The sequence below is a fragment of the Marmota flaviventris genome, chromosome 8 (genome assembly GCF_047511675.1).
Source record: "Marmota flaviventris isolate mMarFla1 chromosome 8, mMarFla1.hap1, whole genome shotgun sequence".
NCBI classification, from domain to species: domain Eukaryota; kingdom Metazoa; phylum Chordata; class Mammalia; order Rodentia; family Sciuridae; genus Marmota; species Marmota flaviventris.
This window is the reverse complement of record NC_092505.1, coordinates 133658884-133674385: the sequence shown is the minus strand read 5'-3', so window position 1 is coordinate 133674385 and position 15502 is coordinate 133658884. Positions and strand designations below refer to the sequence as shown.

The window sequence follows — 15502 nt, the reverse complement described above, 5'->3', positions numbered from 1 at the left end:
CATATATCTGTGCTTAGAACATGTGTGCTACCTGTGTTTGATAACAGCTGGGGAATCAAATCATAGATAAACCTGATTGTTTTTATTCAGATTTTTCCTTTGTTCATTCTTATTGGACAATTGGCTGTTCTTCATTAGATTTCATATTCTATAGCAGTCACTGGCAGCCTGATGTCTCTCTACATGACAGTTAAAAAGAAAGGCTAATTGAGTTAAAGGAGATTCTGTAAGAATAAGAAATAATTGTGTTGGTACTATATGAGGTAAAAGGAATCTCAAAGTTGACATGTCTGGAGATTCTGATGCCAGGAAAGTTCCCTACCCTCTACAAAAGGTGATCCGTCCACAGCTACTGAAATAGCATATATGTTGTCTGAGAAGTACAAATTACTCCTTGCCTTAGAAATTCCTAAATCAACTGATGCCTCCAAGTGGTGAAATCAGAATTTGCAGTACTCAAATTCAGTGTGGCGTTATTTTGATATCTACTACTGTTCACTGTTCAAATGGCCCCTATATGTTTTATGGATTGGGTGTGTAGATGTATGCTATGACAGCAACACTTAAATCCATAGCCACTGTAGGACCAGTACTCTGGTCCTACAGATGTAATTGTTTCTATTCATTCTTCCAGTCATTCAATAAAAACTTATTAATCTCCTTTTATATACCAGATATTGTGTTTGGTGCTGATAATAAAAAGCCAACAAGATTTAGCCTGTACTCTTAATACTTGGACCAGCAATTTGAAAACTAACACAGAGATGCAAGTTCTGCTGTGCATAGTGACTATTAGTCATTAAGGAGTTTGAAATGTAATATGAAATGTTCCCATCTGCCAAGCAAGTAAGGTGAAATGAGTGGCTATTTGAATCCTGTGTAGTCTCACCTACTGCTGATGATAGTCCTTTTGAGTCCTTAGGGCTTGAATAATCAACATTGCTAGGTGTGGTGGCTCATGCCTACAATTCTAAGGACTCAGGAGGCACAGGGCCTTGGCAATTTAGCAAGGTTCTGACTCAAAACAAAATAATAATAACAACAACAACAATAACATCACTAATAGAGCCTTCACTATATATTCCATGCTAAGCTTTGTATGTGTAATATTTTACATAATCTTTACTACTACCCTATGAAGTAGATACTGTAATCTCCACTTGACAAATGAAGACACTAAAGCACAAAGAAGTTCATGATATCGCTAAAGGTCATAGAGTGGAAGCAGGATTCAAATTTAGAGAATCTGGACCAGAGTCCATGCTCTTAAATGATTAAATGGGTTTGGAAGGGGACCATCTTGACCAATCTTTTGCATAGGTAAAGCTTGGGAAAATGGTGCTCCATTGATCCTTCCTGCTTGCAGAGCTTATCTTTCCTGCTTATCTCCTGAGACTACATTACCTTTTTTAATACTTAGCACAAATTGGTGAATAAGACAGAAGCTCTATTCACTATAGTCCCAGATCAGTCCAACTCTGACCTTTGCCAGCTGGATGATCTGGCCTCTCTGAACATGTTTCCTTATCTGTAAAGTGGAAATGTTACTTCATGGGATCATTTAGGGGATTAAATAAGACAATGTACTTAGTGGTTTCTGGCCTCTGAGTAAGCGCTTAATAAATATTAGCAATTTTTATTATTATTATTGTCCTTTAGCCTTGAGAGCAATCCAGCAAATAGTTTCTCAGAGATCAGTTTCTAAGACCTATGTAGGTAGGAAAATCTACCCAGATTTCCTTTGGTTTGACAAGACAATAATCTTATTCTGTGTATTTCTCTTGACTCTTTTGGTGTGAAAAGCAGAGAGGTAAAGCATTATTTGACAGATGTATGGATTCAAGCAAGAAACTGAGGTCCAATTGCAGAGAAATGACTTGTATAACTCAGAGCCCTGTCTGAGGAGACACAGAGGACCCTAGAGGGCGGAGAATGAACACAGCGCAGGGGCTAGTTCCAGAGTCGCATCCTCGGTTAGTTCGCTTACAAGTGTGGGTGAGGGTTCCTTGTTAGTAGGCAGAGATATTTTTCCTTTTGCTCCAATACATGTATGCTGGCTCATGTTTATTAAATCACATTTTCTCCTAATGTCAAATAGAATTTGTACATCCAAAATGGAGAGGCAGGGGAGCTCTGTAACTACAGGCTTGTTGAGCCCTTTCCCACCTATTCCTTTGCTACACTTTCCCAAAGGCTTATGTGCCAATGGTTACTCCTCAGATGTCAGGGTTGCCAAGCCAGAGTGATGCTGCCACCACCATCACCACCACCATTACTGCTGCCACCAACCATTCACAGATTCCTGCTATAAGGAAATAATCTACTGTGAAGCTTTCACCTTCCTCCTTTCTGCCTATCTTCAGTGTTGTACCTCTTTCTCCTGGTGCGGTTGCCATGCAGCCAGTGTTCCAAAGATAATTTTTAGGCTCCAAAGTTATAGACCTTACTGCCTCTCTGAGGAGATGCAAGTTAGTGGTAGAAAAGAAGACAATTGACAGAAGATGGCTCCTACACCTCTGTGCTACAGAAGGAAGAGTTTGCTTCTTGATATTGTGCTAGCTCTTGAGCCAGGTAGGGGATTTGCTGGGACTTGTGAATGTGCGCTGTATGACCTCTGGATAAGTAGACTGGACCTAGCCTGCCCAAGGACAGTACCTCAGCCCACTGGACCAAGTCTGAAGACCAATTTCACCTTCTCCCACTCCCCTTCCCTAAGCTTAACTTCTTCTGCCACACTGCCCCAAGTCTGTGGCTTAAAACAGCTATCTCCTTTTGCTGATGAATAAACACACTCTTTATAAAATGTTTCATCTTGGGGACTGGAAAGTCTCTCTGTGCCTTCCTGTCTCTATCTTTTTCTCTGAGGATTGATGTTAATAGCTTCTGTCTTTTTCTTTACAGGGAACTCTAATGATCCATGATAAAGAGGTCACCCTTGAGTATTTACCAAACCCGGAATTTTGGTACTGCAAACGAGTAAGTACCAAGAATTACTTTCTTTAGAAAGAAGCAGCCCATATAGCAGCTCTTCCATATATCCAGGAATGCCGCCTATTAGCATATATTGCCAAGGAGAAAACTCTGCTCCCTCATTTCACTTCAGTTGAACTGAATGGAGTTCAGGGGGAAGATCATCCATAATTCTTGTTTTTCAGGTGCTAAATGTGGCTGGACTGCCCTGTAGACACTTTCCCAAGGGCATATCTGATATTTATGAAAGCAGTAACAGTACCCTTATAGCCCGTCTCATTTACTCTTCCTGAGGGTGGACATAGGGAAGTGGTGTTTGGAAAAGTAGTTTTGAAGAGGGATGGTTCTGTGGTACCTCTACTTTTTTGAGGTGTTCTGACGTTTCCAGATATATAGAACTTAACCATGGCATTTTTTTCTCTATTAAGCTTCATATTTCTTCAGAATGGCATATTAAAATTTTTAGGGTTATTCTCTTATTAGAGGTTCAGTTTGATTGCAGTGAGCATTAAAATATAATTTTAACTTCATTGTTACAGATTAGCTTAAAAATTAAATGATTGTAAAAAGTTTAAAAAGTTTCTGAACCATGATTCATTAAAAGTGTATAGAACTTGACAAAATTCAGTAAAAACTTGACATTTTTCAATAGTCTGACCCAAATACAACTTGGATAGCTATGATTGTCATTAGCTGAAGCACTGAATTTTGTAAACATACTGCATTAAGGTATCTTTTTTTAAAAATTCAACTTTTTTATTGTAAATCCACAGAACATAAAATTTACCATTTTAACCACGTAAATGTAAATAAATATATACTTAGGTTGGGAGTTAAGGTTGGAGGATCGCTTGAGCCCAGGAGTTTAAGGTCAGCCTGGATAACATAGCAAGACCCCACTTTTAAGAAAAAAGAAAAATCAATGCCTTTGAGCACCTTCACAGTGTTGTGCAACTATCAATATATATATCTAAGTCTCCAAGTTGTTTATTCTTTTTTTCCCCCTCCTGCAGGGATGGGAGGGGCAGTGGTGCTAAGGATCAAACCCAGGGCCTCATACATACTAGATGAACACTATACCACTGATCCACACCCTCACCCCCTGGTGTTTTGTTTTGTTTTTAATGTTCATTAATAGTATTATTTATAATAGCCAAAAAGTAGAAACAGCTCAAATGCCCATCAGCTGATGAATGGACAAATAAACTTGGATATCCACAAAACAGAATGTTATTTGGCAGTAAAAGGGAATGAAGTATTAATACATGTTACAACCTAAATGAACCTTAAAAACACTATGCCATCCAGGTATAGTGGCTCATGCTTGTAATCCCAGCAGCTTGGGAGCCTGAGACAGGAGAATTGCAAGTTTGAGACCAACCTCACCAACCTTAGGATGTAGCGAGTCTGTCTCAAAACAAAAAACCTGAGTGCAGTAGCACAAGCCTGTAATCCAAGCAACTCTGGAGGCCGAGGCAGGAGGATTGCAAGTTCAAAGCCAGCCCTCTCAATTTAGCAAGGCACTTAATAACTCACGCGAGACCCTGCTTGTAAATAAAATACAAAATAGGGTTAGGGGTGTGACCCAGTGGTTAAGTGTCCCTGGGTTCAATCCCTAGTACCAAAAATAAGAATAAAACAAAAAAGGGCTGGGGATGTGGCTCAGTGGTTAAGTGACCCTGAGCTCAATCCCTGGTACTAAAAACAAAACAAAAAACACTGTACCAGAAAAATGACCAGATATTGCATAGTTTCATAAGGCCTAGTGGTAAGAAAGGGAAATGATGCCTAGATTTCTTTTGGGGATGATGAAAATGTTCTAAAATTTTATTATGATGATTGTATTATGCATTTACCAAGAATCATTGAATTTTACATTTAAATAGATGGGTTTTATAGTATTTAAATTATATCTACTAAAGTTAGGATCCTGACTGTGCCATGTACCAGCTGAAGTGTTACAGGCTGCAGCTATTTTCATTTTATAACAAACATCCCACAAATTCCATTGGTTAAAAACAACAAACAGGGGGCTGGGGTTATGTCTCAGTGGTTGAGTGCTTGCCTAGCATGCATGAAGCACTGGGTTCGATCCCCACCACCGCATGAAAATAAACAAATAAGATAAAGGTATTGGGTCCATCTACAACTAAAATATATTTAAAACAATAAAAACAACAAACATTCTTTTCCATGTTACATATTGGTTCATTCACTTCACTTCTGTGCTACATAACTTCTCAACTTAGGACCCAGGCCATAGGAATATTCCCAATGTAAGACTGTGTTCTCCTGACAGAGGGAAAGACTAAGAGGTTTATTCACACAAGCAGTGAGTCCCAAAGTTTCTGCCAGATCTGGTGTAGGTCATGTTCACTCACACTCTAATGGCCAAAGCAAGACACAGTGGAGAAGGAAGTACACTTACCCTATAGGGAGACACCACAGTCTTCTTGACAATGGATCAGAGTGTGTTTATGATTCATTTATGGGAAGGGAGCAATGAAGTAATCAGCTGTAATGACCTTACTGAAGTTATTTAACCTTTCTAGGCCTGTTACCTCATCTATAAAATGGAGAGAGAATAGTACCTGTTTTGTGGGGTTTATGAGGTTGTTGAAATCAATAAGTGATAATGTAAAGTAGGTATGAGCTATTTAAGCACTAATTAGTACATAGTATGTGTGCATAGCATGTATACATTATCCACTGCTGCTGCTGTTATTGTTCTCACCTGTCTTTCATCTTGCAAACTCCTGTGCTACAGGGTCTTATTTGAATTGTGTCCTCTTCATGTTTCCTTCTTGCTTACTTGCTCACTTGCTTATCTATTTATTATAGTACTAGGTATTGAACCATAGGGCACTTTACCACTGAGCTACACCCCCAGCCCTTTTTATTTTTTGAGACAAGTTCTCCCTAAGTTTCTGAAGGAGAGTCTTGCTAAGTTGTTGAGGCTAACCTCAAACTTGCAATCCATCTCTTATAGCTTCCTGAGTAGCTGGAATAATAGGCATGTACCACAAGAGTGTTCCTGCCAGCCAATGCTCTGTCCCTCATAGCACTTAAAGATCAATAGTGAAAGATCAGGGGTTTGGAGGTTGGGCATTGTGCTTGACTTTTTGTTCATAGGCTCAGACAAGAATAGTTATGTTCACAGTGCAAATGTCTGTCCTTGTTCTGGGCTACTAAATGTACCCCTTCCATTAATGTCTTTTATATAACTACTAGAGGCACTACCTGTATATCTTTCTTTTTCCTTTCTTGCTCCTCATTACCAGTGTCCTTTGCAATTCCTGCCACATATGAATTAGGGTACTCATTACCAGCCCAGAACCAAGTTTTGGGTGCAAGGGTAAATTTACATGGTTTTGGGATAGTAGTATCCTTTAAGCAATATAATATTCCTGTTTCCTTAGTTTATTTCCTATAAAAATCTCTGTCCAGGGCAAACATCATGGGCTGCTTCAAAGTTTAGATGCTCTATTAGAAAGCAGCTTTCAAACAGTAGCTCCTCAAATGTTGTCTAGCAACTTTGATAAGTGGGGCAATATCAGATTCTTTAGACTTCAGTGGTATGCTTTATTTCTTTCATTTTCAGCAGGTGTTACTGTGTTGGATATTTATAAAGTTTTAAAAAATGTTTTTGGTCAGTTGAATTCTTTTCTTTTTTCTTACAGTGTAAAGCTAGCACTGGTGGGCATCGATTTTCATGTACATTCTGCAAGTGCCCAAGGGAAGGTGAGCAGTAGACATGGTAGTTTTTGTCTTATGCACTGAAGAAAGCAAATTTCATATTTTCTTGGCTTTAAAGAATTGGCATCTCCAAATACAAGTTGATCTGTAAAGTGGGGTGTGTGTGTGTGTGTGTGTGTGTGTTTTGTTACTGAGGATGAGCCCAGGACCTCAAGTATGCTAGCTAAGTACTCACCACTGAGCTAGATCCCTCTAGCCCTTTTTGCTTTCTTTCAAGACAGGGTCTTGCTAAGTTGCCCAGGTTAAACTTGTGATCCTCTTGCCTCAACTTTCTCAGTAGCTGAGATTACAGGCATGAACCTCCATATCCAATTATAAAGTGGAATTCAATATCCAACTTCATGTGACCTGTGGTAAATGACCTTGAATTTCAGAGTTTTGCCAGAGGAAGCAGATGGGCTGGTAGGCTTCTTGGTCTACAGTGGCTAAGTGTGCAGTTGACTAAAGTCAGTAGTATTGTAATTTAAAATACAGTTAAGGATATTAGTTTTGAAAAAAAAGTGTATACGGAGTTGAATACAGTGGCACATGTTTGTAATCCTACTACTTGGGAAGCTGAGGCAAGTTTGAGGTTACTGTGGGCCACTTAGTGAGACCCTGTTGGGTATATAGCGTAGCATGTGCAAGGTCCTGGATTCAGTCCCCAGCACTGCAAAACAACAACAGCAGCAGCAACAACAACAAAAACTACGTGGCTGTTTGACAACACACACACACACATACATGTGCACATAAACACTTCTTTGAAGTTATTAAGAATGAATTGCGGGCTGGGGATGTGGCTCAAGCGGTAGCGTGCTCGCCTGGCATGCGTGCGGCCCGGGTTCAATCCTCAGCACCACATACAAACAAAGATGTTGTGTCTGCCGAAAACTAAAAATAAATATTAAAATTCATTCTCTCTCTCTCTCCAAAAAAAAAAAAAAAGAATGAATTGCTATATTATTTTCTAATTCACATTATTTGTAAGCATTTCAGGATTATCAATAGAAAAACAGTAAACGACAATCAATATAAACATGAGAAAATACTTGGGACTGGGGGAATATGTTATTATCACAGAGGAATAAACCTACCAGCTTTACTGGGCGAGGTGATGTACACCTGTAATCCCAGCAGCTTGGGAGACTGAGGCATGTAGATCAAAAGTTCAATCTGCCTAAGCAATTTAGCAAGACCTTGTCTTACAAATAAAAGATGAAAATGGCTGGGGATATAGCTCAGAGGCAGAGGGATAGAGTGCCCTTGGTACTGTGAGTTAGATAGATAGATAGACTGATTGATTAAAAAGGGCTTCAATCTCCAGGACTGCAAAAAAAAAAAATCAAATCTACTAGTTTCTCAAGCAATTACCTTAAAAAAATTATAATATATATATTTTATATATATATATATTATAATTTTTTTAAAATTGTAATTGGACACAACACCTTTATTTTATTTATTTATTTTTATTTGGTGCTGAGGATCAAACCCAAGGCCTTGCACATGCTAGGCAAGTGCTCTACTGCTGAGCCACAACCCCAGCCCCTCAATTACCCTTTTTTAAAATTAATTTTTATTGCCATATAGTAATTATACATATGTATGAGATAAAGTATGATAATTCTATACATATATATAGTATATGAGCACTTAAAACTTTTTTCAGAGAACCTTTAGGTAGACACCTTTCAAGAAAATTGTCAAAGATTTTCTATATTCATGACTATCATATGCCTGTTTCTGATATTATCCCTAAGGTAGACCCCAGAAAATCCAGTTCAGTGATGGGATCCAGTAGCCTTTTGAAGGACCTGTTCTGAGGTTATAGTTTACTGTATCTCCAAGGAGTTTGTGGGGAATAGCTCTGCATCCTTTAGAGACCAAATCAACATGTGGAAAATGAAATAAACAACTGAGATTTTTAGCTTGTTAGGTCACTTCAGATTGGGCAGAGTTGTGGTTTTTCCTTAAGAGGTACTTCCTAAGTGGTTTTTATTTGTTTGTTTATGGTATAGGGATTGAACCCAAGACCTCACTATGCAGGACAAGTCCTTTATCACTGAGCTACATCCCAGCCTTTTTAAAAATTCTATTTTGCAAGCCAATGGCTCAGGAGACTAAGGCAGGAGGATTGTGAGTTCAGATCCTGAGTTCAGATAAACAACTCAGTGAGACCCTATAATAGGGCTGGGAATATGGCTCAGTGGTTGAATGCCCCTGAGTTCAATCCCCAGTACCAAAAAGAAAAAAGAAAAAAAAAAAGAAATTCTATTTGAGACAGGATCTTGCTAATACGTTGCCCAAGCTTGGCTCAAACTTGTGATCTTGTTCTTCTGACAGAGACCAAGCAAGAATTAATATCCTACCCTCAGCCTCAGAAAACATCCATACCAGCATCATTAGAAAAACAACCCAACCAGTCCCCAAGGCCAGCTGATAAGGAACCTGAATCTAGGAAGCAAGAAGAAGGACAAGAATCACGTATGGGACATCAAAAGAGAGAAACAGAAAGATATCTGCCACATTCTCGAAGGGAAGGATTCACTTTCCGAAGAGACCGAGAGAAGGAGCCATGGTGTGGAGAGACTCGACAAGATGGAGAAAGCAAAAGTAAGTACCTTGTCAGAGAGTGTACCAGATGGTGACAATCACAGCTGCATATAGGCGGCCCATAATTGTAGATAGAAGCCAGCTGCTTCCTCATACCCTAGTAGAACTGTGTACAACCTGATTACAGAGGCATTGTTTTCTGTTAGCCTTACTATACTAGGTGAAGAAATCTACATCCTCCAAATTAGCAAATTGCTGTACAAATGCAATAAAGCATGATTTTAGATTTCCAAGTATTGATGAAGAAATGTAGTAAGTATTTGTTTATCATTTCTTTATAGAACCATCCTTGCTAAAATAAGGTAACATATGCAATAAAAAATGACCGTCATGCTCTTGGGACTTGGGACTTAAGATTTTCATTATTCTCTTTGTTTGCTTCCCTCCCATTTGTGTGTGATTTATTTATTCAGCAATAATGCTAAAACGCATCTATCGTTCCACTCCACCTGAGGTGATAGTGGAAGTGCTGGAGCCCTATGTCCACCTCACTACTGCCAATGTCCGTATCATCAAGAACAGAACTGGCCCCATGGGCCACACCTATGGCTTTATAGACCTCGACTCCCACGCGGTGAGTTTCCCTTACCTTGAAATGGTCTAGAGATGGATGGCTAAAAAAAACCCTAAAGAAGGGACTTCTATATCATTTTAATTTTCTTATCATAACCTGTCTTAAGAATTTTCTCCTTTAAGTTTAGTGTTCATTGAAGTGAGGTGACTGACCTCAAAAGTTAGAACTCTGTGGTTTTCTTAGTCAGTTTCTTCCTTGTGGCATGTTTATAGTTTCCAACCTATTCACTTGTGAATAATTTGAATTTTGATTCTTCTGGACCCTTTAAGATTTTAGTGATTAAAAAAAAAAAATTTTTTTTTTTTTGTAGAATTGTTTTGTCCAGTTACAAATAGTTTTATACTTAATGATAATAGGACATTTTCTCCTCAAAGTATTTATCAGATCTAGTGGTTTGCTGGGCACAGTGGCGCACATCTATAATCTGAGTGGCTTCAGAGGTTGAGGTGGGAGGCTGAGGCAGGAAAACTGCAAGTTCAAAACCAGCCCCAGAAAAATTGAGGTGCTAAGCAATTCAGTGAAACCCTGTCTCTAAATAAAATACAAAATGGGGCTGGGGATACAGTTCAATGGTCAAGTGCCCCTGAGTTCAATCTCCAGTACCAAAAAAAAAAGAGAGATGGGCTGGGATTGTGGCTCAGCGGTGGAGTGCCCACCTAGCAAGAGCGGGACCCGGGTTCGATCCTCAGCACCACATAAAAAAAGGCATTGTGTTGTGTCCATCTATGCCAAAAAATAATTATTTAAAAAAAAAGAGAGAGAGAGCTCGTGGCTCGAATTTTTTTTTCCTATGGAGATAGTGTGAAGATAGTAATAAAAGTCTTTGCTGTTTCTCAGATTTAATGCTCAAAAATCACAAGGGACTTTGTAACCTGGATCTGTTATTAAATCAGAAACTGATATCTACTCTGATTGCTGTTCTAGTTCTTCATTGAGAGTTGCCTGGTTTTGTCAGTGTGCTTTATGTTAAAATTATGACTAGAATATAAAAGTTTAGTAAATTTCTCTTCAGAGAAGGAAAATCCATATTCACGTCTCTTTCCAGGGACATAGTCTTTCCTTTCTTTGGGTTCACATGTGTCTTTGTTTCCCTAGGAAGCTCTTCGTGTAGTGAAGATCTTACAGAATCTTGATCCACCGTTTAGCATTGATGGGAAGATGGTAGCTGTAAACTTGGCCACTGGAAAACGAAGGTATGGCAGAGGGGTTAAGATACTGCCCCTTCCTGACAGTTTATGCCTGCCACTGGCCTCATTGCCCTGGTGGGGAGGGGGCTGCCCCTCCTTCCAGTTCAGTCAGGACAATGAGGGTTTTTTGTTTTAATTAGTTATACATGACAGTAGAATGCATAAATGGGGTATAATTTCTTATTTTTCTGATTGTACACGTTGTAGAATCACATCGGTCATTCAGTTATATATGTACATAAGGTTAAAAAAAGATACTGCCCCCACTCCCACCCTCTTCAGTTTCTGGGAAGAAACTCCTCTTCCTGGCTGGAGAGAAGGCGTAGTGCCTTCCCACTGTGGGTTGCTTCAGATATGTACTTATACATTTACTTTTTCTGAAGCCTGCCTTTTTTCTGACTTTAAAATCATTTTCATTCTTAAGTAGTATTACTAGATACTTGAGGCCTTTTGCTTTTGACTACATGGTATCTTTGGGTCCCAAATGATGGTATAGTCTTGGATGTGCAGGAAAAAATATTCATATATCTTTGTCATTTGGAATCCTAAGTAAATGCTATCCTGATATCCCACTCCTCTGACCTTGATCATATATCCACATAGACCTGGGAAATCTAATTCCTCTTTAGTCCTTCACTCATTTTGACATAGGAGTGGTAGCTGGGAAGTGGCCATATCAAGAGACAGACTTACCAGAGATGGGGCAAATCTTGCTCTGTCACCCTCTACTCAGTCACTATTTTACTTTAGCTGATAGCTCTCTGGGTTGTTTCCTTTCCCTTCAAAAAAGGGAAAAAGAGAGTTTCTTAGTGAATCTGCAGTATTAGGCATTCCTCAGGTGCCTTTTGATAGCAGCCTTTGACATGTTGTGTTATTTGTTGCAGAAATGACTCTGGGGACCATTCTGACCACATGCATTACTATCAGGTAGGCTTTAATATGGGAGTACTCTGTTAAAATCTTCAGGTGATGAGCCAGGCACATTGATGCACACCTAGGATCCCCCACCCAGAAGCCTAAGAAAGGAGGATCTCAACTGAGACACCAGTCCTGGGTGACTTAGCAAGATCCTGTCTCAAAATAAAAAAATAAAAAGAACTGCAGTTATAGCTCAGTGTTAGAGCACCCCTGAGTTCAAGCCTCAATGCCATTTAAAAAAAAAACAAAACTCAGATGATTGAAAGGATGATTTTATGCAGTGGGTTACTATTAAGGTGTATGGTTCTTAGATAGTTCCATAATTTTAATTTCACTTTTTGTGATAGGGTAAAAAATATTTCCGAGATAGGAGGGGAGGTGGCAGAAATTCAGACTGGTCTTCAGATACAAATCGACAAGGACAGCAGTGTAAGTAGTTTTTGTTTTACTTATTTAATTCTTTTTGCTCAACTTGCTACTCATTGCTTAAAATCTATATGATCACAAAGTTAGCAAGAAAGGCTAGTGATTGGGGGAACACATCTAGAGAGAGTACCATCTAAAGATTCTGTACCTGTTTGGGTTGGCCACCCTAATTTTTAGGTTATTCTTGGTGGATTGCTCAGTAGGGGTTTCATTGGCTAATGACTAACTTTGGCTCTGATTTTATTTCTTGTAGCATCATCTGACTGCTACATATATGATTCTGCTACTGGCTACTATTATGATCCCTTGGCAGGAACTTATTATGACCCCAACACCCAGGTGAGTTTTGGGCTTTGTTTATTCTTCCAATGATCCTTTTGAATGAAGCACCCATAATTTGTCATTTTGAGGAATTTATTTTCTGGATTCTCATTGCATGAAAAGTGGAAAAGTTTAAATCAATGGAAACTGAACTCTTACCTATATGGAAAAATCAGTGCCTTGTGGCATTACAGGTAAGATCAGTGCTGCTCTTGGAAAAAGTGGATGAATGGTGGTGTGCGTGTGCCCTGGCCTCTGGAATGGATTGATATATAGACTCTTAGGCTTGTGACTAAGAGCAATTCTTTTTCATAGAGGGGAACTATGCTCCTTAGACCTGGAATTGAAGGAAAGTAAAATATTCCTTAGATTTATCTCTTTCCCACTATATTTACAGCAAGAAGTCTATGTGCCCCAGGACCCTGGGTCACCTGAGGAAGAAGAAATAAAGGAAAAGAAACCCACCAGTCAAGGGAAGTCAAATAGCAAAAAGGAAATGCCTAAAAAAGATAGCAAGGAGAAAAAAGACAGAGGAGTGACAAGGGTAAGAGGACTTGTGTGTCTGCTTTTACCACATGATTACAGATCTAAATGTAGGATTTATGAACAGTGATCTAGGTTTGAGGTATAAAGTTACTGAAAAAATAAACGGGACACAGTGGCATACTTAATCCTAGCAACTCTGAAGACTGAGACAGGAGGATCTAAAGTTAGAGGATAGCCTGGGCAACTTAATGAGACTACCCTGTCTCAGGGAGAAAAAAAATTTAAAGGGGCTGGGGATGTAGCTTTGTGATAGAGTGCTTGCCTAGCATGTGCAAAGCCCTGAGTTCAATCCCCAGTACTGAAAGAAGGGAAAAAAAAAACAACTCAAGGCAGTCCCTTCTTATGTGTCTTATAGCCCTATAGTAACACTCTCCTTTTTACAAATGAGAAACTTGGATGGTAGAACAAAATGATTCAATTCAAATCCCAATACCTCATCTACACAAATTTTTACCTTTCTGCTTGCCTTTTTTAGTGCTTAACTCTGGATACACATTTTCCTCTAGGAATAATTGTAACAGGAAATACCATTCTGTGTTCTTTATTAACTTTCTGTTTTATCATAAGTATTTTTCATGTTTATATCATAATCCTTTATTTTCAGTGCTTCTATGCTTAAAATTCACAATAAACTATTCCGTCATTTTCTTCAGAAGTCTTCATTGTCACTTTCAAATCTATTATAATATGCAGCATTTAGCATTTTTCCCTTTTTTAAAAAAATATATATATTTTTAGTTGTAGATGGACATAATACCTTTATTTTGTTTGTTATGTAGTTTTATGTGGTGCTGGGGATCAAACCCAGTGCCTCCGATGTGCTAGGCAAGTACTCTACCCCTGAGATATAGCCCCAACCCCTATTTTTCCTTTTTTTTTTTAAATGGTGTTGGGAATTGAACCCAGGGCCTTGTGCATGCAAGGCAAGCACTCTACCAACTGAGCTATATCCCCAGCCCCCTGTTTTTTCTTTTTAAATTACTTCCTTAGAATAAATTTTCAGAATCAAAGATGATACATTTTTTCACAAGCAATATAAAATAAAATTATTTTCTGAAACATATTGATTTACCCTTGTACCAGTTACATATTAGTGAAAGTAGATGAATTTTATTGTGATGCAATTCATAACTTTTACCTTTTTCTTTTCCTTCTAATATTGCTAGTCATTTAGTGAAACAGAAAAAGAGAAGAAAGTATGTATGTATACTTGTTTATCTAAGAATTTAAACTTCAGAGTCTTATTAGCTTAATGTTTGGATTCTTCTTCTGCCCCTTAATCTTTATAATTGTATTCCCAGTCATTTGTAAAATAAGACTATTTATGCCTATCTAGAAAGGTTGTAGTAAAAGGTAAAGAAGATAATGGTATACATGTAGTGCCTGACATGTAGTAATCATATAATATATGTAAATGTTATATTTTTAATGTATTTATTAATTTTTGTAGTTGTAGATGAAAAGCATGCCTTTATTTCGTTTATTTATTTTTTTTTTTCATGTGGTGCTAAGGATTAAACCCAGTGCCTCACACATGCTAGGCAAAGGCTCTGCCACTGAGCTACAGCCCTGTTATATTGTTTGTTTTTGGTGCAGGGAAATAAACTCAAAGCCTCACACATGCTAGGAACACATTCTACCACTGAACCATACCCCCGCCTTTAAATGTTATATTTTAAAAGACTCTATATTTCAAAATCATGATAGCAACATTTCAACAGGGTTGACTCTTAACTCTTTTTTTTTTTTTTTTCTTTGAGTGAGTTATCATGTAAGAGTTACTTCAGAGAATGGGAATGTAGCTCAGTAGTAGAGCTAGCTTACCTTGCATGCTGCAGGCTCTGGGTTCAATCACCAGTACTGAGGGGTACAAAAATTACCTCAAGGTTTGGTCAGTTTCAGGAAAATGCCGGTGAGGGGAAGGCCCCTCCAGAGGACGTCTTTAAGAAGCCCCTGCCTCCCACTGTGAAGAAGGAAGAAAGCCCCCCTCCAGTAAGGCTTCATGTGGATGCCCTGGGGACGGTAGGGCTGGGTCTGCTTCTGGATAGGAAAGGAAACTCAAAGGCTGGTGCCTCACTCTGGGCTTGGCCCTGTCTCTCTCTTTCTCTCTCTCTCTCTCTCTCTCTCTCTCTCTCTCTCAGAAATAAGGATTCCTCTTGATTATAAGTATGAGTTTAAATTTCTAGTCTGCTAACAAGGGTGTCTACCA

General features: G+C 38.7%; 1 protein-coding gene across 5 annotated transcripts in view; it reads left to right on the top strand.

Annotated features, from left to right (window-relative positions):
- Rbm6 (RNA binding motif protein 6) overlaps positions 1-15502 on the top strand; it is a 98843-nt gene that overhangs the window by 75653 nt on the left and 7688 nt on the right. For 4 of the 5 annotated variants that reach the window (XM_071615698.1, XM_027933660.2, XM_071615699.1 and 1 more), the window contains 10 exons: positions 2902-2976; positions 6651-6711; positions 9052-9321; positions 9735-9895; positions 10991-11088; positions 11967-12009; positions 12348-12429; positions 12680-12765; positions 13145-13291; positions 15190-15285. In XM_071615698.1, coding sequence (XP_071471799.1) covers positions 2902-2976; positions 6651-6711; positions 9052-9321; positions 9735-9895; positions 10991-11088; positions 11967-12009; positions 12348-12429; positions 12680-12765; positions 13145-13291; positions 15190-15285 — 1119 coding nt within the window. Of the gene's footprint in view, positions 1-1907; positions 1974-2901; positions 2977-6650; positions 6712-9051; positions 9322-9734; positions 9896-10990; positions 11089-11966; positions 12010-12347; positions 12430-12679; positions 12766-13144; positions 13292-15189; positions 15286-15502 lie in introns of those variants that run through there. The other variant, XM_027933663.2, reaches the window with a different exon arrangement.